This window comes from Poecilia reticulata, chromosome 2, assembly GCF_904066995.2.
Source record: "Poecilia reticulata chromosome 2, P_reticulata-male-v2, whole genome shotgun sequence".
Lineage (NCBI taxonomy): Eukaryota > Metazoa > Chordata > Actinopteri > Cyprinodontiformes > Poeciliidae > Poecilia > Poecilia reticulata.
The window spans coordinates 29208895-29234110 of NC_088831.1; the positions used below are offsets into that span (position 1 = coordinate 29208895).

The 25216-nt window shown below is 40.5% G+C and overlaps 2 protein-coding genes across 2 annotated transcripts; both read right to left on the reverse strand.

Moving 5' to 3' along the window:
• Nucleotides 1–8495: 8495 nt before the first annotated feature.
• Nucleotides 8496–16881, reverse strand: cnmd (chondromodulin). Its single transcript, XM_008400265.3, has 7 exons — nucleotides 15945–16881; nucleotides 15623–15766; nucleotides 15073–15213; nucleotides 14819–14932; nucleotides 14555–14708; nucleotides 13308–13477; nucleotides 8496–9097 (listed from the first exon to the last, which is right to left on the reverse strand). Exons 1-7 carry the CDS (start codon nucleotides 15987–15989, stop codon nucleotides 8870–8872), a joined length of 996 nt encoding a protein of 331 aa, XP_008398487.1. The 5' UTR covers nucleotides 15990–16881; the 3' UTR covers nucleotides 8496–8869.
• Nucleotides 16882–18726: 1845 nt separating this feature from the next.
• pcdh8.2 (protocadherin 8, tandem duplication 2) lies at nucleotides 18727–24794 on the reverse strand. Its single transcript, XM_008400244.3, has 3 exons — nucleotides 19911–24794; nucleotides 19602–19800; nucleotides 18727–19414 (listed from the first exon to the last, which is right to left on the reverse strand). The coding sequence occupies exons 1-3, from the start codon at nucleotides 22362–22364 to the stop codon at nucleotides 19101–19103; spliced, it is 2967 nt and encodes a 988-aa protein (XP_008398466.1). The 5' UTR covers nucleotides 22365–24794; the 3' UTR covers nucleotides 18727–19100.
• Nucleotides 24795–25216: the final 422 nt, after the last annotated feature.

Consider the following 25216-nt stretch of genomic DNA (forward strand, 5'->3'; position numbering starts at 1 on the left):
TGACTTGGCACCCATCAACATGTATCCTGTCACAGCTTTAAGGCTTACATGCATGAATAATAATATATGTATATACATGTATGTTTGTGTGTACGTTAAGAGAAATGTGAATTCAAAATTACTTCGGAGCGCTCTCTAATCACTTAAAATGCTCCTTTCATTCCAGCGTGATGTGCAGTGTGTGAAAAGTTTACCGCTGTCATTTCCTCCTTGAACCTGGAGAAAAACATATCAAATTGGTGCCACGAGAAGATTCAGTCTCTGCCGCTGAAAGAACTGATTGATGGTGGCCTATTTTTAATACATTGTTAAATGTGTAATGCATGGAGACACTTTACGAAAGACCTGAGAGTGGGGAGGAAGGAAAACGAAGATGACAGAATGAGGTCAGGAGAAGAGAGAGCGAGAGAAGGAGGGATGGAGGTGGGGGTGGGGGGAGGGGCGGAGGAGTTAGGGGGTCGGAGGAGAGGGGGGTAGGGGGGGCTTAGCACCTGATAGGTCTTCCTGTCACAGGACAAGGCAGGCGCAAACAGCGCGTCGCTCCCCGAGCTTATGCTGTATCAGTCTGCGTGCAGGAATGCTGATTAAAAGTTTATCACGTCTCAGTAAACTCTGCAGCTTGAATAAAAATGTGTGAATACTGGAGATGTTTGTGATGCTTACACAAAAGTGTGGCTTGTGATTTTTTTATTTTTATTTTTTACTGTAAACTGCATCTAAACCTCTATTGAAGTGCTTTTTGATTAAAATCACCATTTCAAGTCTGCAAGCTTGTCTTAGAAAAAATCATCCCCCTTTTAATTCTTTATTTCTCATGAAATAAGTCACATCATAAAAAAAAAGAAACTTTCTGTTTTATATTTATATTCAATATGTCTGGTCCTATTCATTTCTCTGTGTTGTTGCCATAGCTCATTTAGCTGAGTTTAATTTCTGAATTCATTTTCATGCTCTGTTCCTTGTATATTTGAGTGTATGTCTCCTGAATTACTGCTGGACATTTTCCCTTTGCTTTGTAGATTCTTTGAGTTTGAGTTCATCTTCTTTTGTAATAATTAACCTCTTTTCCCTCAGTTTCCCTGCTTTCTTCCCACCACACCTGTTCCACTTTCCCTCTGATTAGCTTGTCTGGGTCCGTCTTCATTTTGCACACCTGCCTCAGTATTGAAAACTGCAGAAATACACAGCTCAGTCTGAAACAACCAATCAGAACCTGAAGGAAGGTCTTAGTGCAGTCAATCAAGCTTGTGCATGCGCTGCTCACTCTCTCCCCCTGACTTTCTGCAGCTCTACAGCTTCTTCCGACACCTGAGCTTGTCTTGAATGCTCAGGCTTGTTAGGATGGCCACCAATGGCGTTTGATTAATGGTTTTCATCTGCGTTACTTCTCTGCCATTAGCACATTGAGCAGCTAGTACATGTGGATGACCCACAGTGCCAAGACCTTCCTCCTGGCTCTTTATTGGTTGTTTCTGACCAGGAGCGGCGCATTTCTGCAGATGACAATAGTAACTCCGGAAGGAGATGGAGGAGCTCATTTTTTTTATTTATGTATTTATTTATCTTTACAGATTCTGTCTCATAAAATATAGTCATAACTTAGGGACAGCATTAACAAATATTTAAGAAGCATATTCTTTTTTAAAATACTCCAGCTTTCAGCTGTTTTTTTTTTAACTGTTCGTATTTTGGTCATAATGCTGTGAGAATCTCACAGCAGTCCTTGATATTGATAAGGGTTCTAATTCATACAGAAACACATCTGTGTAATTTTTTAGCTTCTCTACACTGACCGCATGCCACAAGCTCAAAATACGGTCTAATCTTAAAGCTAGTTTCAGGACGATGCTGTGAAATGCTCAGCTTCTCTGTGCCAGCGGAAACGTAAGCTGGAAATCCACACATGGAGCCATGTGCTATCATGTCCCCAGCAGAAAAGGCTCACAACTGCAAGATGACATTGACACAATCAGGCTCTGGTATCCAGAGGGTGACGTCAGCATCAACATCAGCCAGGGAGCAGGAGTCTCAGACCCTCTTTAGTAATCTCTGTACGCACAAGGCTCACATGTGGCTCCCCGTGGTGCTGCCCAGGCTCCCCAGACTGTGGATTTAATTAAACAGTGTGAAATTAATTAATCAGCGGGGTGGCAGGTAAAAAAAAAAAAAAAAAGAACTTCTCACTGGAAGTGCTCACACAACCCAAGACAGGCATTTTATGTGCACTGACAGTTATTAATTTGCTGTATGTTTTATTATAGTGTGGCTATAAAGAGATGCCGAAATTCCGAGAGATTAAAAAGCTTGGCATGGGAAAAAAGTCATGCAAATTATCAAAATAACAGCTCCCCCCGAAAAAAAAAAAAAAATCAAAGTGCAAACCTGTGTTTGATCTGTTCTATCAATTAATTAAAAAATTCACTCCTGTATTATAATGCAGTGCAAATTAGATGGAAATGAGATAAAATATTCATTTAGTTATCTGGGGAATCTGCCTGGAGGGCTTTTTAGTCTTCAGTCTGGCTCCAAAACGCTGTCCATATGGCAATTATGTACAGTAGTGTTGCAGGAGAATTGGTCTGATGCCTGGTGGCAGAGAGGAGCCTGCCTGTGACAAACTGCTGCTAGGATCTGATGTGAGTTGAGGGAGATAATGAGGCTGTTGTAAGTCTTAAGTATAGAGCCTGCCCCGGGGGTGACATATCTAAGCGTGCAGGCTCCCTCATTGTTGCATTTGCTGCTGAGGATTAAAAAGACATTTACTTTCTTCTTCATAAACTTTGTCAGTACTTCCTGCGACTCTCAAAGCAACTTTTACTTTCATCTGGCAAACCTCTTGACATTGCTTTGTGAGTGAGCTGTTATGCTCTTCCCAGCAGTTTGTAGATGTGAAGTCCTCGTTTGATTTTGCTTTGAGCTATCTATAACTTCATTTCAATCTACTCTGGAAAAGGATGATGCACAACTTCTGGGAAACCTATTTGAAGGATTTAAGTTGAAATGAAAGTCACCGTTTGATAGAGAGTCTCACAGTTATTCGTTTGGCATGTTTTAAAGGGATAGTTCTGGATTTTCACAGTTGATGGATAGATTATCCTCTTGGACAACTTCATTTGTTGCAAATCCAGATGGGTTGGACACAGAGGCTGGAAAGATTGGTCAGGTTTCTATCATTTAAAGGGATTTTTTTAAAAGTGGGTTTGGTGTCCAAACTATTTGCCACAGAAGCCAAAACAAATAAGTTTAAAGCTCATGTGAGCCACAAAGTGTGATTTTTTAAATTAAAAATAAAAAAACACAAATTTTGTTGACTTCTTACTTCTAAGCAATAAATAAAACATTTTAATTAAATTTAGATCTTTGTAGAAATGTGATTTAAAAGTTCTTGTAGATGTTAAATATGAAAACAAGTCTTGTACTTGGCAATGCTGCAAAATTTCCAAGTTTGTGCCATTCCTGCATTGCATGGACATTAAATCTGTTTCCATGGGGAGATCAGAGGTGGAGCGTTTCCCTTTACTTGCATTTTCTGTATGAATAGTCATAAGTTTGCAGAGGTTTCTGCCTAACATAATGTTTTGCAGTAAGACCAAATGATTCAGCTTTGGTCGTATCTGACCAGAGAACTTTCATGCTTTAGCTAACCCCCCTGAATGGTGTGGGACAATTTTATCTGTGAGTTTTATCTGCTGTGTTCCTGGATCTTCTTTATTCTGGTCATGCACTTAAAAAAAATCTCTGACCTCAACTTGAATGTTCACACTAACCACTGTGACAGTTTTGAGACTGAATGTTTTTCAGTATATTAAAAGTAGCCTTCGGTCTTGGTTCCTCTCAGACTAGCTGGAAGGTTTCACTTCTGGGTCCAACTAATGTGGATTTATACAAACTGCTTGTTACCTTTTATCAGAGACAAACTTAAAATATCTCGAGCTACCCTTTCAATATTATTTTATGATTTGAACATATTTTTTCATTACAAATGCGCAATATTCTCCCGTTATCTTCTCCAAGACCACATCTCGTGTTATGATTTAAATATAACTGCCTTACCTTATTTAGTACAACTCTTGACATCCACTGCAGGTTGCTGCAGCACCACCACACTAACTGTCACACACACAGAGTCTGTCCTTCGCAGAGCAGTGGTGCAAATTCCAGTACTGTGTCCAATTTACACCCACACCACAGTACAGGTTTTCTATTTAAGTGTAACAAGGACACCATGCAACCAAGTGCAATACTCGGAAAGAAAAAAAAAAAAAATCCCTGCAGTGTGTGCAGAGTAATTGCCATAATGTTTCATAACATTGACAATAATTCACTGAAGTCAGGCAGGTCTATAACCAGTATTTGGAGTTTTAACTCTGCGAAATAAACAAGTCACGCCTTTTTTTTTCTTCTTTTTTTTTATGCAGTACTAGCAGGCATTTGATTAAAAACCGTTTGGGACTCGCATACAAAACAGGAGGCGGGGTGTTGAGAGAAAGGCAGAGAAAGGCGAGCAAGTGGCAGAAAAACTTCAGAGGGACCTGCAAATGGCAGGCAGAGTACTGGGCAGAACTGCAAGTGGTCACTCAACCATGGGATTAAAAAGCATTTAAGCCTTGTAGCAGAACAACCCTTCATCCAGCCATGTATTTCTGAGCATTCAGGAGAAAAGAAAAGACAAATGTTCCCTAGCTTGGCTTGTTTCTGCTGGTGCAAAGCTGCGGGTAACAGGTTCTCCAGTGCCAGCATCTATAAATGTATTGCAGTGCTTTTTCACAGACAAACATAATGAGCAAGCCTAAAAGGGTTTCTGTGTTCATCGTTAGGGTGCAAAATGGACTGTCAATACTATTTATTGCATTCATGTCCGGGTGTAATGGAAAACATGCAATCAAATGTAGGACACGTCGGCTAGAGTGGTTCACTTCTCACTCCTGTTCACACTTTTTGTGCCTCTTGGGCAGCAATGCTCAAATTTATGACAGACTACTGACATATTTACACAGAGCTCTCGTGACTGCATGGCTGTGATTAGCCCTAATTCTTCCAGCGAAAGATCAATTCCCCCAAATATATCCTATTCGGTGTTAGTGGCAGGAGGATGGATAGGTGAGGGGAGCTTTCACCAGCCACAACACACACCCCGCCTGCCCATGTTTGTTATGATGGGCAATGATGAAAGCACAGGTGGATGCGAGAAAGCGCCCCCTCCTCTGTCAGCTGAGCGCATTCCTCATCTGTGGCGTCTTATTAGCACAGGAGCTGAAGGTTTGCAGTGTGGCTGCTGGGCACAGTGGGTCGGTGCTCACAAAGCTCTGTTTGTTCCCTGGCCTGCAGGGCTCCCAGGGTAAAGCTCAGCTCCAGAGGGAGAGACAAAGAAAAAGGCACCACTGTCTCGCACACTGAAGCCGATCTCCAACAAATTCGTCTTTCTACTCAATGGGGGTGCATTTCTCCTTTCAGGAGATAGAGGGATGGCAAAAAGAGACAAGTTCTTTCGAAACAGGGCCCAGGGATAAAAAAAAAGAAAAAGAAAACTGATGTTGTTCAGAGCATTTCTTTTCTTTTCTTTTTTTTTTTTCCCTCGGTTTAAATGCCACATTGAGTTTTCGCTTGTGGTGTTGGGATCTGTCTTTCTGATTTTTGTTTTCCATCTCCTTCAGTCTAAAGTTAGAGATCTTTGTGCTGTGCTGCTTTGCCAACAAATTAGGAGTGAAACCGAATGCCCCAAAAAAATAAATAAATCCACAAAACCAATAAGTTACTCTTTGGCAAAATTCAACAAACACATTTGATGTATTTTATTAGAAATTGGCATGGTTGACAGGCATAATGTAGTCTATAAACATAAAGGGGAAGGTAAATGCTTTAAAGACTCAACTTGGTGTCCACCTTAAGCATGTCAGTTCTGTGGTTCAAATATATTTCATGCTACTTCAACGGTATTGTTAAATCAGTTCTTTTCTAAATGTTATTTTAATTTCCTCTCAAAATTAATTATTACAGTTTATAAACCTCTGAGAATCTACAGATGGTACAAAACACTACTTATTAAAACATAAAAAACAGAACATATTAACTTCAATTTTATGGTCTCCTCACTGCTCAAAAGTTCATTTTAAGGTTTAATTTAAGATTTTACTGCTGACCCTTTAGGCCTACTCTGGGTTTGTGCCAAATTCATCTCTGATCTCTTAACACCACGGCTGAAACCTGAAGTCATAAAGCAAAGCTCTTATGACCATACCATAATCCTGAATAAAGACTAAAGGGAATGGAGCTCCTTTGGTCAGAGCACCTATTTAGAAAAATATTCTCCCTGAGAAAATCAGATCAGCCAAATTCCCTTTTTAATCCCTTTAAATTGTTTTTTAAGGAAACTCTATCCATGGATTTATAACTGTTATGAATATTTTTTATGTAATCTGGTCACAGTGATTTTATTTAATCAAATATTTCATTGCATGTTTGTATTTGATCACGTTTTCTCAGCAGGTTTTACCATAAGCTGTTTTCTACTCAGTTGCTTCTTTCTCATGTTGTGAAACACTGTGGCTTCTGTTTTTTTTTCTTTCTTTCTTTGGGTGTAGGCTAGTACAAATAAAGTTTGTGATAATTAAAATTGTTTATCAATGGCTTCCTGTTAGTTTAAGTGGATGTTCAAAGCTTACATGATTGTCCTACAGCCCTAACTCTGCTTTAAACTTCTCTATAACCTTATATCCAGTCTGTCTGCCATGTTTTATCTTCATTGATATTCTCTGACAAACCTCCAGGGCTTTTCACAGAGCACTTGTGTTTATACTCTGAGTCTGCTCACTGATCAGGTGACTTCTGATGTTGATTGCATTGAATTTTATTTAGGAGTACCAGAGTAAACTCTCTGAATACAAATGCACGTTTTAAGGTTTTAAGTATAAAAGTTTAGTTTCCTTCCACTTAACTGTGGTTTATATTTCTCTATTACATACAATTAGAAATATGGACATTTGTGGTTATAGTTTGACAAAATGGGCTAAAGTTTGACAGTAGACAGTGCAACAGAGTAAATGTCCATCCATCCATCCATCCATCCATCCATCCATCCATCCATCCATCCATCCATATCCATCCATCCATATCCATCCATCCATCCATCCATCCATCCATCCATCCATCCATCCATCCATCCATCCATCCATCCATCCATCCATCCATCCATCCATCCAACATGCTTATCCTTCTAGGGTTGCAAGGGCGCCTGGTGCCTCTCTCCAGCGGTCACTGGGCGAGAGGCGAGGTACGTCCTGGACAGATTGCCAGACCAAAGCAGCACAGTAAGTGTGTTTATTATAATTACTTTGTCTTGTTAAACTTGTTAAAAACATATAACTACTGCACAATAACGTACTTTTTTTTCTCCTTTTTCTTTTTACATTTCCCCTCATCCTCCTCAGTTTTGAGGAAAAATATAATATTCCGGTTAGTCCTACAGGTGATGTCAGGTCAGACATTTTACTGTTGTGCTCCAATCTGCAGTCCAAGTATAACTCCATTATAGAGGAGCCTTTAAAACAGGAGCAGTGTGACACACAGCAGGATGATTTAGTTTAATGACCATGGCAGTGACAGCACTGTGATGGAAATTGGACTCCCCTTGCAAATTTACATCACTTGAGGGTACTTGGGGGCTCTTTTAGCGGCTGCACTCGAGAGCACGAGCCATCAGGAGGTCCTGGATATGTCATGCTTGTCACCTTCCTTTAAGTGTATCTGCAGACGTGGGAGAGGGATTAATATTATATAGCCTACGGAAGCACGGAGGCCGCCTTATCAGCACTGCAGATGTGATAAGCACCTCTACCCGCGCGAAAACCAGGAAAAATCTCCAAGCAGAAAAAAAGACAAGCATCTCTTTTGTGTTGCCTCCTCGCATTGCTTCAGAGTTTCAATGCAGCTTTAGAGGCAGATATGGAGCAATTTCACATCTGTTGTAATTTGATGTGCCTGGATAACCCCGTGTGAAATCAGCTTCATCACAACGCAGCTGCGTTTAGTTATTTAAAAAGTTGGCGTACGGCTTTAGAGATAACAGTCAGATCACTTTTGATTGTGAGCTACAGTCGAAAACACAAGCAGTTATATTAACAAAACCAAAAGAGAGATTAAAGAAAATAGAAAAGAAAACTTTTGGGGATCGTAATTCCTACCTGTTTTATTTGCAGTCTCCTTTTAGCAAAAAAAAAAAAAAAAAAAAAGAAATAATTTATTAAATGAAACTGTCATTTTGATGGAAATGTTTTCCATCACTGCCACAACACTCAGCCCACATTAGCACACGTCAATGCAGATGTCGGCACACAACACAAAAATTGTGTTGCCCTCAAACTGAATCGGAGCTGTAAATGGAAGTTACGGCAACTGTTGCTGTCACTTCAGTTTTTATCAAAATAAAAGAAGAAAACACCCGGTGGAGCCATGGAAACAGCGTGTGACACAGAAAAACATCAACATCAAAGCAGGCGTACTGTAATTAGAATTTATTGAAAGCCTGCTCAGTCAGAAAAAGGGGCATGATCTTGCTGAGCATTTTGGATTTTGTCCCAAGCCTTTCTGCTAGACACAGTACAGTGCACTACAGCTTTAGCATGGAGCTATGAAAAAGATGAGCTTATTCGTGATTCTGGAGTTGCATCTACAGTGCATATTCAAATTTTACAGAACAAAAGAGGAAAAGTATGTCTAGGGAAGTGGAGATTTCTAACATTTACTGAAAACTTTTTTCACAGTATGCAAGTTGCTCTGTCAAGAGCAGCTCTGAAAAGCAGTAAGGTTTAAGATCTTTGGCAATGGAAAAAAAAAGAAAAGAAAAAGACACTTCTCTTTCTAAACAAGACGGCTACACGACACCCAAAATGCGTGCCACCCACCAGCGACAAGGCATGATCACTCGACAGGCCACCTGGCACCCTCGGTAGTTGTAGGGCCAAGGCCAGTAGCCACGCAGAGGCTCACACACTCGCTGACAGTGAGTGTAGCTGCGCTGGCATTCTGAGCAGCAGATTCCCTGGTGGTCCAGCATGCTATCAAAGGTCATGGCGCTCTCCTCTCTGGCCTCTCCGCTGCGCTGTGGTTACATTAAAGAGGATTAATATACAAGAGGAGCACATCAGATGTTTAAATCTATATTTGCAATTCAAACAAGTTCTAAACATTTTAATCATCTCAAGAACGCAGACTTTTTTTTGTATAAGCGGTGGGAATTTTCTACATTGGTTCAGAAGTTCATCGAGACAGACTGGCTGCTTTGACCACAGTGACCTAAAATTGCAGATGCCAGATTGATGCCCGAACAACAGCAAAGAAAAGGGTCTGCTTGAAGTTAATGCATTTTCTCACTGAGTTGCAGTTTTGCAAAAGTAGATTTTGAAGAAGGTTTGCATATCAAAGGGATAGACTGAACTTTTAGTCTAAATGGAGTTCTGTGGTTTTTTTTAGAAGCTGTCAGTGTTATACAATACTGACAGTACAGGTTTGTAAAACCTGTGGGTACGGGTCTTACAAACAGCTGGACCTCAGTCCAGCTGAAATATATTAACTGTTTCTAGACTATTTTCATAACTTTGTCTCACACCGAAGAGACGGTCGTGTTTGTAGCATGTTATGTCTAGTTGATCCTTATTGCACAAAAAACAAGAATTGTATTGGAAGCCTTTTGTTGCCATTTAGCAGTTGAACTTGTGCTCTGTTGTGGTTAAGATCATTCTTAAAACAGTGAACCCTCACCTATTCATGATTCAGTAATCATGGTTTTTTCTATAGCTCTAAATTTTAGCAAATTTTTTTCACAAATAAAGAAAAAATTATGAAAGAATTTGTAAAATAATAATAATAAAAAAAATGCAGCTTGAAAACTGAAATACCTATGTGCAAAGGTAACTTACACTCTATCGTTTGGTGTTTGCAAACTAATTCAGGAACACTGTTCACCATTCATTCAGACACTGTGTGAATCACACTGTGTGAAGGAACATGGGACTAGTTTCTTATCATTGGTCAAGTAACAGGTGATTACTGTTGATGCACGTTATGAGGAAGTTCAAGACAAGTTATTCTTTCAATGTTTAGTAGTAAAGTTGAGCAGTAGAAGGTTTGAGTTATTTGCCTTCAGTGGATGCTGACCATGTACGCATTTGTATGTCCAGTTCATACAAATTCATACAGAGCCATCTTCCTCCGTCAACACACTAATGTAAAAAAAAAAAAAATCAACAAAAACAAACATTAACTAAATATTCCATATCCTACTTTACTTTATTTATATACGTTGCACCGCCTTTAAATTCTTACTGGTTTGTTCTAGGCAACCCAATGAAAATTTTCTCGAGGCGTCACAGTTTTGCGTTGTGCAACCAAGTGAACCTGAATGGTGGCAACAGAGCATTATGGGTACAGGTTTTACAACATTACATCTTTGTGCCAGAAGCTATTGCATATGCTTTAATGCACTGTATTTATTTTTTTTATTAGGGATCCACTGTACTGCAGTTATTTATGCACTCTAGTTCTGTAACATTCGGTTTACAGTGTGACTTATATAGTGTTCTCCACTCTCATCCAATTATTGTTATATCCCAATTATTATGTGAGACACCTACAAATAGTCAGGTTACTCAGATGCAAAAGTATTACAGCATGAAAAATAAACATTCTCACAACATCTCATCTCGTTGTGCTCATCAGAGGACAATTGGAAATGGGCACTTCATGATAATGTTCCAGCTAGCTAAAGCCAGTTTTCACACAAACAGTCCCCACCTGAGTCCATTATGGAGTAAAAATAGTCTCAAAATACCTGGGTGTGTGTAAAAGTGTGTGTGCGTGAGTAAAAATATCTGTGTGTATGTAATACTGGATTTGTAACTCGTGTAAGCATCTTTGTGTTTAACTTTGAATAGCTGTATCTGTGAAACATAATTTGTAAACCGTAAAAAGAAAATTTGTGTGTAACTCCGGATACTTGTAAATATGTGGTCACAAATATGAAGAAATAATGAATACAAAATAAAAGCACACACACACGCACACGCACCTAAACAATTTCTACAAACATTAAATTTCTACACTCAAACTTTTTAACTACAACCTCACAAATCTGATAATTATGAATCCAAACCTTCTTCTACACCTACAAATGTTAAATAAGCACACACAAGTTGCCTGGCAGACGCACAAATAAACCTGCATTTATGCACAGATCCGGTTATGAATGAACAAGGACTTTTGAGACTCATTTCTCGCGTTAGCACAGCCCAGATTTGTGTGTAAGTTGTGCGTTTGAATGCTGGAGGAAACCTGGGTCACATAAATTTTGTTCAGAGTCCACTGTTTTCTGCTCTTTTAGGCTAAAAACTTGTAAATATTACTAGAATAAAATTTTTCTGCGTTCGTAACACTGGCTTGTAGCATGTATGCAAATAATCCAAAACGCCAACATGCAGCTGATGTGGTTTACAAGTCTTGTTTTCAAATTCAACATGACGTTTTAATGTTAAATCTTTACAGCTGTTTTGAACAATGTTTCAGTCAGCATTGTGCCAAGAATCTCTCAGATCTTCAGGCTCAGACTAAAGAGGAGACGATCTGTTTAACAATCACAATTAGCTGCGAGGTTGACATTAGCATGTTAAATTTAGCATTGACGTGCAAATATTTGCATTCGGCTGATGACGTTTCTTTTGGCATTATAAGTCAGCCCAGGTTACATTGCAAAGTGTTGAGTGAGGTCTCTGTACTACTTTTTTATGTATCAGGTCACTAATTTCAAATGTGAAAAAAGTGGAATAAAAAAAGAATAAAATTACATGTTTTGTTTTCATTTCTACAAATTTGGATCATTTATGACACATTTAATGATTCTTACAAGTAAGATTTATGAATTTTGTCTCACTCAACTTAAGAGTCTTCCAGGTTTGGGTTGTAAAATTTCTCACAATTGCAAATTGTTGTGTCATTCTTATAACTATCACAAGACGAAGCCTAAAACAATGTATTTCTTTGCATGTGATTTATTCAAGGGCAAAAGCAACATATTGACTTACAAATGTTTCAATATGCAAAGTGCTGTGTGCCCTTCTTATTGAAAGATGACCAAATGGTAATAAACAAAGACAGCTTTTCTTTCTTCTAATTTCACTGTGTTTAAGATAGATGCCATTCAAAGCCGCCCATATGGGGTTTGAAATAAAGACTGGAAGTTGGACAAAGTATTGGGGTGTAATAATGGATGGCATAAAGGAAACTGAATTTGTACTGGATTATAAAAATAACATGTCTATGTGACATTTTTTCACATGCATTATTAGTTACAGTTCTAATCATTTTAATACTCCAATGAGATCCTGAAGAAATAACTTTGTAATATATGTCATGTATGATTTTTTTTTTGTTTTGTTTTTAGTGCGCTTTAAAGATAGTGCTATTAATGGATTGAGTCGTCAGTGTATTAATAATTGAGTAATATTCTGTCACCTTTAGGAACATGTTGTAGGAATGCTGGGCAGATTATTATCTTAAAGTACAGATTCATCTAAGTGGATTACTGTATGACTGTCTGAGATGTCTTACACTAAGTAAACAATCCCCCCTTGCTACTGAACTCCTCCTACTGCATGTTTTTTGACAATGCAGTTTCCTCAGTCAGAGAAATTCCTGGGGTCAATCCTTACCTTGTGTCTTATAAATATTCTTGACCCCTATGATTATCACTTTTTTCTTAGCACATGCAGCCCTTTTCTTCACATGTTTGCAGTGTTGTCAGTGTTATCAAACAGATTTTCATCCTTGCCATCCTCACCTAGGGTTTGGGTTATCAACAAATAGAACAATGAGTTTGAGAGAAAACTGGAAAGTCTTTTTGGAGTTTTAAATCAATACAGAACGTACTTTGTGGTGTAATAAAACAGAATATTAAAAACAGAACACAGTGCTTTCTATGATAATTTAATGAGGAACATATTCCATAGTAAAGTGCCACAGAAGCTAATTCTTTGATTTCGGACTACAGTTAGAATACACTTTAAGACTCCTGTCTCCTGCTGGTGAAATACCGACTGCTGATAACTGCCACAATGAAACCCACTTCACAACATCTAGAACCGTCCTTTTTAGCACTGCTGTGATGAAGTAATTTATGAAAAGCAAAACTTTGTTTCAAAACAACACTTTAAGGATTGCTCCAAGGCCTTGGATATGCCTCTTGATACCTTAATCAAAAATTAACCAGCTGTGGAGACTTGTTCACTGTAAACAATGTTGTTGATGAAAGGATGACTCACATGGTAGGGGTTTTCAGGATTGTACCCTGACCCCATAGCGGACTGTCCTTCGTCCACAGCTTCCTGCTCACTGCGCCTCTCCGGGTCCCTCTCCTGAGTGGACGCCTTGATGTCCTGCATGTCCAAATGCCGTTTGGCTCGTCGCATGCCTCTCTTTCTCCTCTCCCCATCTGTTACTCCATCCACAAGAGGCAAGAGTATTGGGTCAACATCCGCAAGATGCCGTACATGTCCTCAGAGCTCAATCCTACATAGCTGGAGCTGTCTCAGATGTCTTAAATAATTCACTTAGCAGCAGCGATATCAAGCGGTGCTGCATGTTTCAATTTCATTCTTTTTTAATACGGGACTTTGTTATTCCACTCTAAATTTAGTGTATGTTCAAGATGTTCAAGTGTTTCACTAACTTCTAAGCTAAGGCAGGAAATATTACAAGTGTGTCAGCAGATAAGAAAAGCAATCACAGCTAAGATTTTAATGAGCTATGAAAAAAAAGTAAAACGGCTCAACTTAAAATAGATTACAGTGTTTTAGAACGCCAGTTTTTCTTTCGGTGGGATCAGGTCAGACTCTGTGGCTGCCTTGGGGCCCCTGCAAGCCTCTGGGTTTCAAAAATATTAAAAATACCCAAAGGGCATGTTGACGAACACAGATATACAAGCTGACGCCAATAAATTAGAATATTAAGAAAAAAAGTTCATTTCTTTTAGTGATCCAATTCAAAAAGTGAAGCACATTTAGATTCATTTCATACAGACCGATAGATTTCAAGCGTTTATTTTTGTTAATTTGAACTATTATGGCAAATGACAACCCAAAAATCAAATTTATCAGAAAATAAAAATCACGCAACACAGCATAGAATGATCTGGGGTTACCAGGTCACCTTTTTCTACCACATGTTTTCCTTGCAGTCTCTTCATAAATTTGGTTGAATTCTGCACCCTGTGAGCAGCCTTCTTTTTTAACAGTGACCTTTCGTGGATTATCATCTTTTTGCAGGGCGTCAATGACTGGAAAAGTCTCTCCATGACTGCATAGGCTATGACATTTTTTCCCCCTTCTGTTTCCTTCTTTTATTGATCTATAAAAAGATTGAATGTCCCAGGAAACTGAACGTGGGATTTTAATTTGCTGTTTCCCCCCATTCATCACAGTTAACAGAAATCTACCACAAATTAAATCCTGCTTAAGGCCTCCTACAACCATAAGCAGAATCTGGAACAAAAAAAAAAAGTAGGAAGAACCTTTGGGATAAATGGGTTGGAGCCAGAAAATGGGAAGTTCCCCACAAAGATCCAGAATTGTGTTGCTCAAAAATGTGGTGTTCTTCAGCGGCTGCTTTGCTGCAACCCATATAAGGAACTCCTCATCGAACCTCACAGGCATTAATTCATCTGTCTGACAAGAGAACAAACACAGTCTCTCTGAATTTACTCAGATTAATGCTGCAATATCTCTCTTTCTTTCCAAATTCTCGACGTGGCATGTCAAAGAACTCGCACACGTACCAGGTCAAACATCAGCGTGTCTTTGTTGTGTGCTCCCAGGAGCGAGAGGTTTGCTTTGATATGGGATTTTATATAGCACTTGTCTCCTCCGAAGAAGTGGATTCCAGTTATTCCCTGCACCAAATCACAGAGATGCCATGTTTACATTCACAACTTTTGCTACTTGGCTAAGCACACAGAAGGTCTCAGCTGAGCTCTGGGAGCAGGGAAGGGTGGGGGGGGGGGGGAGCGAGAACAAGGACAAACTTACTCACAATTTGAAAGTCATGAATCTCCACAGCCTCCCCAGCTTCGCTCCCAGTTTGAAATCTCTGCAGATTGTTGTCAGAATCAATTTTCATGGAGCCCTCTCTCACCTTCCCATTGATGTTCAGGCTGTAGCGAACGCTATAAACCTGGCAGCATTCAAAGCGACATGTTAAAATGACTGATTAGTCGAGTTATGCAAATCTCAAAGTGGCAAACACAAACAGCAGAGGCAGGAACAAGCTTCATGTTGCTTGTGTTATTTACCCCCTCGTAGACATTTCCATGGAACAAAATCCTCTGTAGTTTTAACACACTGAGAATTTGAGTAAAGCACCACAGGAGATGCTGTTGCAGACCCCAATGAGGTGGTTTGCCCCACATGTGAGCTCATTAGAACACAAATAAACATTATGCTGTTGCGTATAAAGTGTGGAAGAGCACAATGAATCAATTTGAGCAGCCTGCGTGTTGAGGTCGGAAGGAAAGATTTAATTTTGCAGTTTGAAATGCCGCACACTTGTCAACATTTTTAACATATAATCCCAATTCACTTACGTTTTTATCGCTGGTTTTCCACATGTAGAGGGAAACCACAAACGTGCACAACATGAACGCTGCACCAGCGATAAGGGCCACAACTCCAAATCTCAGCACATGACTGACTCCAGCAGAAGGTGGTGCGCTGGATGTGCTGCGACCCTTAAATTCAAGAGCAAACAAAGACACACACACACACACACACAGCAAATGCTGAACAATGACTGAGGCAAGACTAACACTGCTGGGTAAAAACTTAAGACTTTACAACGTTGACAGCTTAACAAACACGTCAAAGATGTCAGTAACGGTTTTGATCAAAAACCAGAGCCTGTCTTACCGCAGCACAGCAGGATCCACCAGCTGAATTCTGCACTTTTTCCATAATCCCTCTCTCTCGTGCCTCTGTAATTCCCTCTCTGGTTGCTTCTCTTTATGGAAGTTGGGTTATCCGCCAGAAGGTTTTCCGACAGGTATGTGTGAATGATGTAAGGTTAATATAAAATTGCAAAATTCTTCATCAGAATGTTACTTGGGTCCTCAGGTTTCCGCAAAGGCAACAAGTAGCCAAACGTCTGGTGCCAAACTAAGAAAAAGAAAAAAAAAGAAATACAAAGGAGCTTTGAAGAGATGGAAAAAAAAAATCATACTGTACATTTCTTAAAAATAGCATACTCTCTTGAAGAGAAATGTGGAATTGAGTTGGATAATTTAACAAAATGACAGACTGCATTTATATTTGCACATATTGAATAATACCAAACTATTCAGAAAAAGTGAAGAAACTTGTAAACAGCAGGACTGTACACAACTGTGAAGCTTGTTGGACAAAGTGAGGATTGTAGAGTCTCACAGCTCAGAAAGGACCTGCAGTAATGCTCCTTTGTACATCAAGGATTCAGCACACTGTCACCAAACAGAATTCCAGTTCAATTATACTTGCACATCTTTTTGAGTACTTTTCGAGTAACACAAACCTCTAACAAATTATTTTTCAAGATTTTTGCATGGTTAGCTTTATTCATATTTCTCCCCGCTCTTGCCCAGCTTCATTGTTCCTGCTGAGAGAAACATTCCCACATCCTGAATCCACTACCATATTTATGGAGTGTTTGACCAATAGTACTTGCAACAGATTTGTGTCTGAAAATCTGCAGCTCCTCCAGAGTTACCGTGTGCTCTTGGATAATTTTCCGATTAATGCCCTGAGAAGCATAAAACTGATACCTAATCTTGTCAGTCCAGGTGAAGTTCATAGGTTTACAGAAAAACAATCCTTCTTTTCATCCCATCCATCCATTTTCTTTCACCCTTGTCCTTCAGTGGGGTCGGGAGGGTTGCTGGTGCCCATCTCCAGCTGATGTTCTGGGTGAGAGGCGGGGTCACCCTGGACAGGTCGTCAGTCTGTTGCAGGGCAACACAGAGACACAACCATGCACACACACACTCACACCTAGGGGCAATTTGGAGAGGCCAATTAACCTGACAGTCATGTTTTTGGACTGTGGGAGGAAACTGGAGTAAACCCATGCATGCACAGGGAGAACATGCAAACTCCATGCAGAAAGACCCGGGCTGGGAATTGAACCCAGAACCTTCTTGCTGCAAGGCAACAGCTCTACCAACTGCGCCACTGTGCAGCCCTCCTTCTTTTCAGTGGATGAATAAAATGCTATGTCGTCTCTGTTCCGTCGACGAAACAGGGCTGCTCTTCTTTAAATCACTGGCTCTGATGCTGCTTCCCCAACACATGGCTAAAGATGAGATTAAACTCTCTAGAACAGCCTCTGAAGAAATGCAACACCCTACTGCAAACAATAAAGGACCTAAGCTTCCTCAAGAAATACAGTCTGCTCAGTCCAATTTGGTAGGCAGGATCACTGCGGTATTTCCAATACCAGCCAGGAAAACATGTCCATATTCCACCTCGTCCAGTTCTTTTCCCATGATGCATAGGCGTATTCATGATTTTCCTAAAATCCAAAAATCAACTCTCTTTTATGTTGTTTGTTTGCTAATGATCCATAACAACTCACAAAATGTATTTTTACTGAGATTAAAGTACACACATTAAAATAACTAAATAAGCATATGGTCAGACAGGATTTCATACAGGAGTATTACTGTAAAGGGTCTAGACAAATTTTCAGATTTTTGATTTACAAAAAAGAAACAAAAAAAAACATTTTCCTACCATACATATGCTCTACTTTGTGTTGGTGTACCTCATAAATACCCACAAAAACACATTGAAATCTGTGTTTCTGGCGTGAAAAAATGTGAAAAACTTCAAGGGTATTAATACTTCTGCAAGGTACTGAATAGTAATCTTGTCTCACTTGCGTGGAAATTAATCTACTTAGATTTGTGTTCAAATGTGATTCAGTTTTATCTGAAATTTATGCAGAAACCAGGAGTGCAAAGTACTACCTTGTCATACATTTTTTATGTGCTTGCTGCATATTTCGTTAAGTTGTTTGCCAAAATGTCAGCAGGAATGGAAACTGGCACTATACCTGTAGTCAAACTTGTAAATATTATTATTCTTAGGTTTATTTATTCAGACAGCAGGCTGAAGACGGTACACACTCTGAATACGTTACACACAAGAAGGAGAGAGAGACATAACATTTGCTTAATTATGAGCTGTCTGATTTCAAGTTTTACGGTCAAGGTTTCTCGGTCTTTATTATAACCTGAAAGCAAGAAAAAATAGCACAAAAAAAAAAAAGAGATTCAAATATGCTGTGCTCCTGTTGCTTAGAAACAGATTAAATTAAATTTTTTTGGATAATTGGTAAGCTGGGAGGCAATCACATAAGGTGAGGGGATTCTTTGACCTTTGAAAAATATGCAATTGTGGGAGAATTTGAGCAGCAGTGCCATATTTGCATGCAAATTGGAGCGGCAGACTAGCCACATTGTGCACAACGAAAAGACAAGGAGATTGGTTTTTGCTCACTGACAGTTTAGAACTGCATTATATTTACTACAACTCACAAGCCTTTGAGGCAAACAAACTGCATACAGGCGGTTAATTGAGGTTGTATTACTATAAACAACTCCCAAATTTATTTATTTATTTTTTTACATTTTGATTGCTATTGAACAGCAAAACAGTGTTGATTTTTAACTCTTTATTGTGCAACATCATGATAAAATCTACCACAAACATGGCTGATTGTTTTCCACAGCAGAGAGGCCATTTTTCGGCCTAAATGTCCAAAAGTCATGCCCTTAAATAGTAACACATGCTTTTAAAAAGTCATAATAAAATTCCTCTTTACATTGAATCATTATGAAAAATATATTATCGTTAAAAAATCTTGCATATTACACATAATACAATGAACAGTCATATATGAGCCAAAGGACACACACGACACGCTACTGAACACGTCAACAATCCAACATGGAGTCAATTTGGATTAAAGATCTGTACAGTACAAAGACTAAATGTCTTTTAATTACAGTTTTAGACATGTTTCATGTCCTTTTAAGAGTTTGTGTACTCTGGGATGGATATTTCATCCGTTTCCTGTATCCTAGCCGGTGTAGGCGGACCGACGAGGATGTAATCAAACTCCTGGTGTTGGACCTTTTCATACACGCTCTGCAGACCGCTGGTTTTAGGGATATGGGGCGGGTAGTAGTTTTCCCTCCTGGCATCCCGGGGAAGCGTGGCGGTCTTGGAGAATGTCGACAGGTGAGGTCCGCAGGCCAAGCTTGTATTAGGCCTAGTGGCTGAAGGGCTCCAGCAGCGGTCCGAGTGTCCAAGCACTTTGCATTCACTGGTGCACGCCCAGAGACCTGAGGAAGGGAAAACACAGCAAATAGTTGATGGATCGTCTGAATGTTTGAGGACAGGAGAACCTGGGGAACTCAACTGAAATTTAGTTTGCATCTGAATTAATCATAACTCTTGAGTATCTGATGAATATACAAGTTAGATGAGGTGGGTTGATTAATTTATTGCTTGATTATCTCTGAAACTCACTGTTCATTGGCGGTGATTCCTTTTTGTGGACGTCTGCACTGATGTCAGAATCGCTGTCGTTGAAGTCGCTGTCCCCTTTCCCACTGTCTTTCCCGCTAATCTGGGGGTCCCTCGCTGAGATAGTCGTGAACGAGTTGCCTTTCCATATTGTTATAGGCCTCACAGTTTCTTTCCCATACCCTGGCAGTGTGGAATAACCCTGCATAGATGAAAAACACATTCATTGTTAAATCAGAAACCTCAAACAGATAAAGTGGTCATATTTAAATGTAGGAGGAGGGGGAGAGGGGCAGAGAGGGGTCTGCTTACCTTTAACTTGGCCTCCATTGGCCTGGTGTTCGGCTCAAAGATTCCTGTTGTCTGCCTGCTGTCCTCACTGCTGGTCTCTGTTGTGTTGCTGCTGGCCAGAGGCAGACCCTCTGGAAATGGGTGGGCATCAAACGCTTTGCCTTTGTGATTGACGATCAATGAATCCATGCGACTACTTTCAGCTTTCTCCACATCGGGTGTTTCTACTTTCTCTTCATAACCCCCCTCGCTCGTCTCCTTTTTCCTGCGGCTACAGATGGTGGCGATGAGAATGATAGCCAGCAGGAGAACAGAGCAGCTTCCAGCCAGGACAATGATTATGGCGATGGACATGTCCCACTCGAAGAGCTCCTCGTTGCTATTTTGAGCCGAGGAAGGCTGACTGGGCGGGGTGCCTTCTATGAAACTGAAAATAATCATGGCTGTGGACGTCATAGGGGGGGACCCATTGTCACTGACCGCCACCGTGACTTTGACACTGTCCGTGAGGTCATACGTGAGCTTTCGATTCACCAGCACCTTTCCAGTGTCTTTGTTGATGGAGAATCCTAAGTGCCCCCCATCTGTAATCTTAAAGGACAGCTGTGCATTAATGCCCTCATCAGCATCAGTGGCCCTGATCTGAGTCACCAAGTAACCTGCAGGTGCGTCTCTGGGCAGGAAAATCTCAGCCGACCCCTTATAGAGTGGAGGCTCCACAATATAAGGCTGGTTGTCGTTTTGATCAACTATTTTTAACCTGATGATGGCCGTGCTCTGCAGCTGGGGCGACCCCCCATCGCTGGCCTGAATATGTACATCCAGCTGTTTCATCACTTCATAATTGAAGCTCCTCAGCGCATATATGGAGCCAGACACGGAGTTGAGCGACACAAAGGTATTCACCGGGGACCCCATGATGACACTGTCCACCAGCCTGTAGGTGATCTTCCCGTTGTTACCCAGATCCACGTCGCTGGCCTCCGCCGTGGTGATGTAGGCGCCCGGGGCGTTGTTTTCCACCACCGATACCTCATAAACGGCCCTCGCAAAGTGGGGGGCGTTGTCGTTCTCATCGCTCAGCCTGATGGTGAACTGGGTGATTTTTCTCAACGGGGGTGACCCGAAATCCTCAGCCATGACTGTTAAGTTATACTCACTGATCCTCTCTCTGTCCAGAGAGGCACCTGTGACGATCATGTAGCTGTCCTCGTGGGCCTGCCGGAGTTTGAAGTGATCGTGGCCATACAGAGTGCAGTGAACTTGGCTGTTAACGCCAGAGTCTCTGTCCAGGGTGCTGATGAGCGCCACCAGGCTGTCTTTCTCCGCCGCCTCGCTAATGTACGCGACACCCGTTGCGATGGAGGTCATCGGGGTGATGCTGATCTCTGGGGCATTGTCGTTCACGTCCGTGACGTGGATGATGATTTTGCACACGGACGGGATCGGATTCGCGCCCAGGTCGATGGCCTGCACGTCCAGCTCGTAGGTGCTTTTATCCTCGAAGTCCACGGGACTCCTGAGGGTCACGCGGCCCGATTTGTTATCCACTTGGAAAAGTTCGCGGATCTCGTGAGAAGCCTGCTTCCCGAACCCGTAGACCACCTCCCCGTTCAGACCCTCGTCAGCATCCACTGCGTTCAGGTCCAGGATCACGGTGCCAACCGGCGCGTCCTCCGGGAGGCTGACCGAGAAGCTGTTCTGGTCAAAAACTGGGCTGTTGTCGTTAAAGTCAGTCACTCTCACAGTTATCTTAGTTGACCCGGATCTGTAGGGGCTCCCTCCGTCTTTTGCCACCAACTCTATATTATATGAGGGCTGAGTCTCCCTGTCAAGCTCTTTCATCAGGATCAGCTCCGCATATTTAACCCCATCCGCTCTTTGGAGCACATCTATGGTGAAGTGACTGTTCACAGAAATCTGATAGCTTTGTATGTAATTTGACCCGACATCGGCGTCCACAGCGGGGTCCAGGGGGATCCGGGAGCCCAGCGCTGCGTTCTCTGAGATCTCCACCACAGACTCCCTGTTTGGAAACTCCGGAGAGTTGTCATTGACGTCCCTTATTTCCACCTCGACATGGATCAGCCTGTAGCGGTCTTTGGAGAAATTAACCACGTCAAAAGTAATCAGACACTGTGGAGTGTGCCTGCAGATTCGCTCCCTGTCGATTCGCTCCCCGACGCTGAGTTGCCCGTCGCTTTCTCTCACCCGGATAAAGGAGTCGTTGAATTGTTTCATCATCCTGAAATTGATCTTGGAGGAGTGGGACACACTCAAGGACATGTCCTTGGCCAGGTTCCCGATGACAGTGCCCGGTGCGTCCTCCTCTCTGGTCTGGTACCTCACTGTATTTCCCTCAGACTCAGTCCGAGAGGCGAAGAAAGAAACATGAAAATAGACGATAACAATCCACCGGTGCCAAGAAGTTACATTCATCTTTGCAGAGGTCTTCCCGTCGCTGAGTAGCCTCATTGTGTGCGGTTCACGTCTGGAGCGAGCTCTCCATGCAGCGCCCCGCTTTTACGAACTGAACTGTGCTGAAAGTGAAAGTTAGTCCTTCAGTGCGCGCAGCAGCCAGTCAGCCAGATATGCTTGCAGCCTCGCCTTCAACACAGCTCCAAATTCTGCAGTGGCGGGGTTTATACGGCTCCTCATGCTAATGAGACCAAGTGTGACCAATCCCTCGCTTTAGAATTAAAAATACATCCACACAGGGTGAGAAAAAAAAATGTGCTCCGAGCTCTTTATTCTTCCTTTGCTCAACAGAAAAAAAAGGGTAGAAATATGTTGGTATGAAAAATTTAGTTTTGTTTTATTTTTATTTTTTACTTATGTTGTATTAACATGCGCATCCCAGTAAATCAGAATATCATTAAAATGTCAGTTATTCCTAAAAAAAATTGAAACTGATGTGAGGCTTAATCAAATATCAATGTGCTGGAAAATTGCGTCAGACCAATAAAAACGGGTTTAAAAAAAAAAAAAGATATGTGAGTACCCAATGATATGAAAGTCTTACTAACACGTAATTATTGACACGCTTCACACAAAGCAAGAGGACGTTGGTTGTTGGGAAAAAAAACTGGGTGTTCAGCTGTATCCACGCATAGGTATGAAAAGTTATGTGGAAGGAAAACAACTTTCAGTGAAAAGTAATATAATCTTAAATGCAAGAATGGCGAAGAGAATTAGACGAGAGTTCATCTTTCTACTTTTGCTTGTCAATAGTAATAGCATGTCCTTTCTTGAACAATGGGATCTGTCAATCCCATCTTAGATATGCCAACTGATGACTGCTGAAACAAAGAGCTATATTTTTAGACAAACCATCGTTTTCCAATTTACAACTGAAATTATTTTTCCTTATCATGCTAATGTCACGATTTACCTAAGATATTTTTGCTCTCCTCATTGCAATTTTCCAACAATTTTCTGATAGTGTGTTTATAAGTAGAAGTAATTTCCCTAGTTTTGTCATCCATGCTTCATTGCTTGTTAAGTGTGCGTACAGTTTGTATGCAGGTACAAATCAGTAATTCAAAAAAATAAAAAAATAAAATCTAAAATATTTCATGGCTTACACAATCATAGCAAAAACTCTGACTTTACTGAAACCTAGCAGACAAACACTGACACAATCTGTGTTGTGTTTGAACTTTCTGTTTTATTAGTGCATTCATTTCTTCCTTTGTTTCAGACAACTTCTTGAGATTCTTTCCCATAATCACCCTCTGCTCCACCCTAATGTTGTCCACCTGGGTCTCATTATCTTCCTTTGTTATTTTTTTTATTATTTATACCTGACCCCAAGTGGCTTTCGTTTGTCATGCTGTCTTTGTCCGTTGTGTCAAGCATTTCAGCCTTTATCATAACTTTGTCTTTCAGTGACTTTTTTTTTTCTTTTTGACCCTGCTTGTATTTTGGACTTGCTTCTGTTTTGCATGCTTCAGCTTGGATTGGATGTTTGTGAACTGACCTTGGACTTCATTAGAGGATTACTGATTTTATGCCACTGTGTCGAGTCTTGAATTTGAGTCCTCTATTACTGTGCCATATCTGACAGATGGTCTATCATTGCCCATGAAAAAGACCTTCTGACCATAATTTGAGGGTGTGTTCAGTACGATTCCCGTCTGAGGAGTGCCTCTCCTGTTTCTCCGTGAGCCTTGAACATACACTGCCACTTTATTTATTGCTTTCTGCAGCAATTAAAGTGTGAGCGATTTATTTAGCGGAAGTTATTTCCCCTTTCCTTTGATGTAGGTTTTATTGTCTGTTGAGGCTGCCTGTAAATACGGATGCGTGCATTTTGTATATTAATATGTGTGTGTGCACTCTGGGGACTATTAATTGTTCTTTGGGAGCTGAGCGAGGACTTAGTTAACTTGACAATAACATATTCCTCAAGGGACAAATCTACCAGAAAATGTCTCCTGACAAATCAAGTTGCAGCTGATGCTGCTGAATGAATTCGGGTATAATTCTCTGGGCTGGTTTGGATATCCATGCTAGCATAAATATTGTAATTAAATGCTCTGTACCAAACAAGTATACAAATTTATTATGAGTGTGGACTGAAAAATACACTACATCTTTTTAAGTTTATATATATTTGTAAATATTGCATTTTTCTTTTTACATTTAATTGTTTGTGTGTTTTGTATTGTCTCTTTCTTATTATTTTTTTTACTATGATGTTATTCTAATCGCTCAGTACCTGCCAAGATTTGATTCAGTCAGTCTTGTTTTCTGCTCTTCTTCTGCACCTGATCCTGTTTCTAATTATACTTGCCATGTGGTATTCATTAGCACCCCTAAATAGTTGGTTCTTCTTAGTACCCGTTTGTTCCCTTTCTTGTCCTGCTGTAGTGTTGCTTGCTTTGATTGGCTCAGCTTCTTGCAGAATATTTTGGGAATAAACAGCCTTTAGTCTTTCAGACATTTAATCTGGGTATCACATTCTTCTGGGCTTCAAAATGAGGCCTCAAATGAGCACGTGAACCTTTCTATATTTTGTCTCATTAGAACCACAAACTGCAGTGTATTTTGTTGAGATTCTTGATGAGAAAATGTTTATTTCAGTCATCAGAGACTTGACTTTGCCTGGGAACCAAAGGCTCGACCCTTGACTTGGACTTACTCATCAAAGTCTTTATTTGAACTTGGATAAAAAGAGTTATGGGCATTGTTGGGTAAAACTAATCATTGTTTCTACTAATCATTTCACTAATCATCATGATTAGTTTCTAACTAATCATTTTATTTGAGTGTTTTATCTAAATCTGTCCAGTTACCTAACTGGCTCTGACCAGTTATTCTTTAAG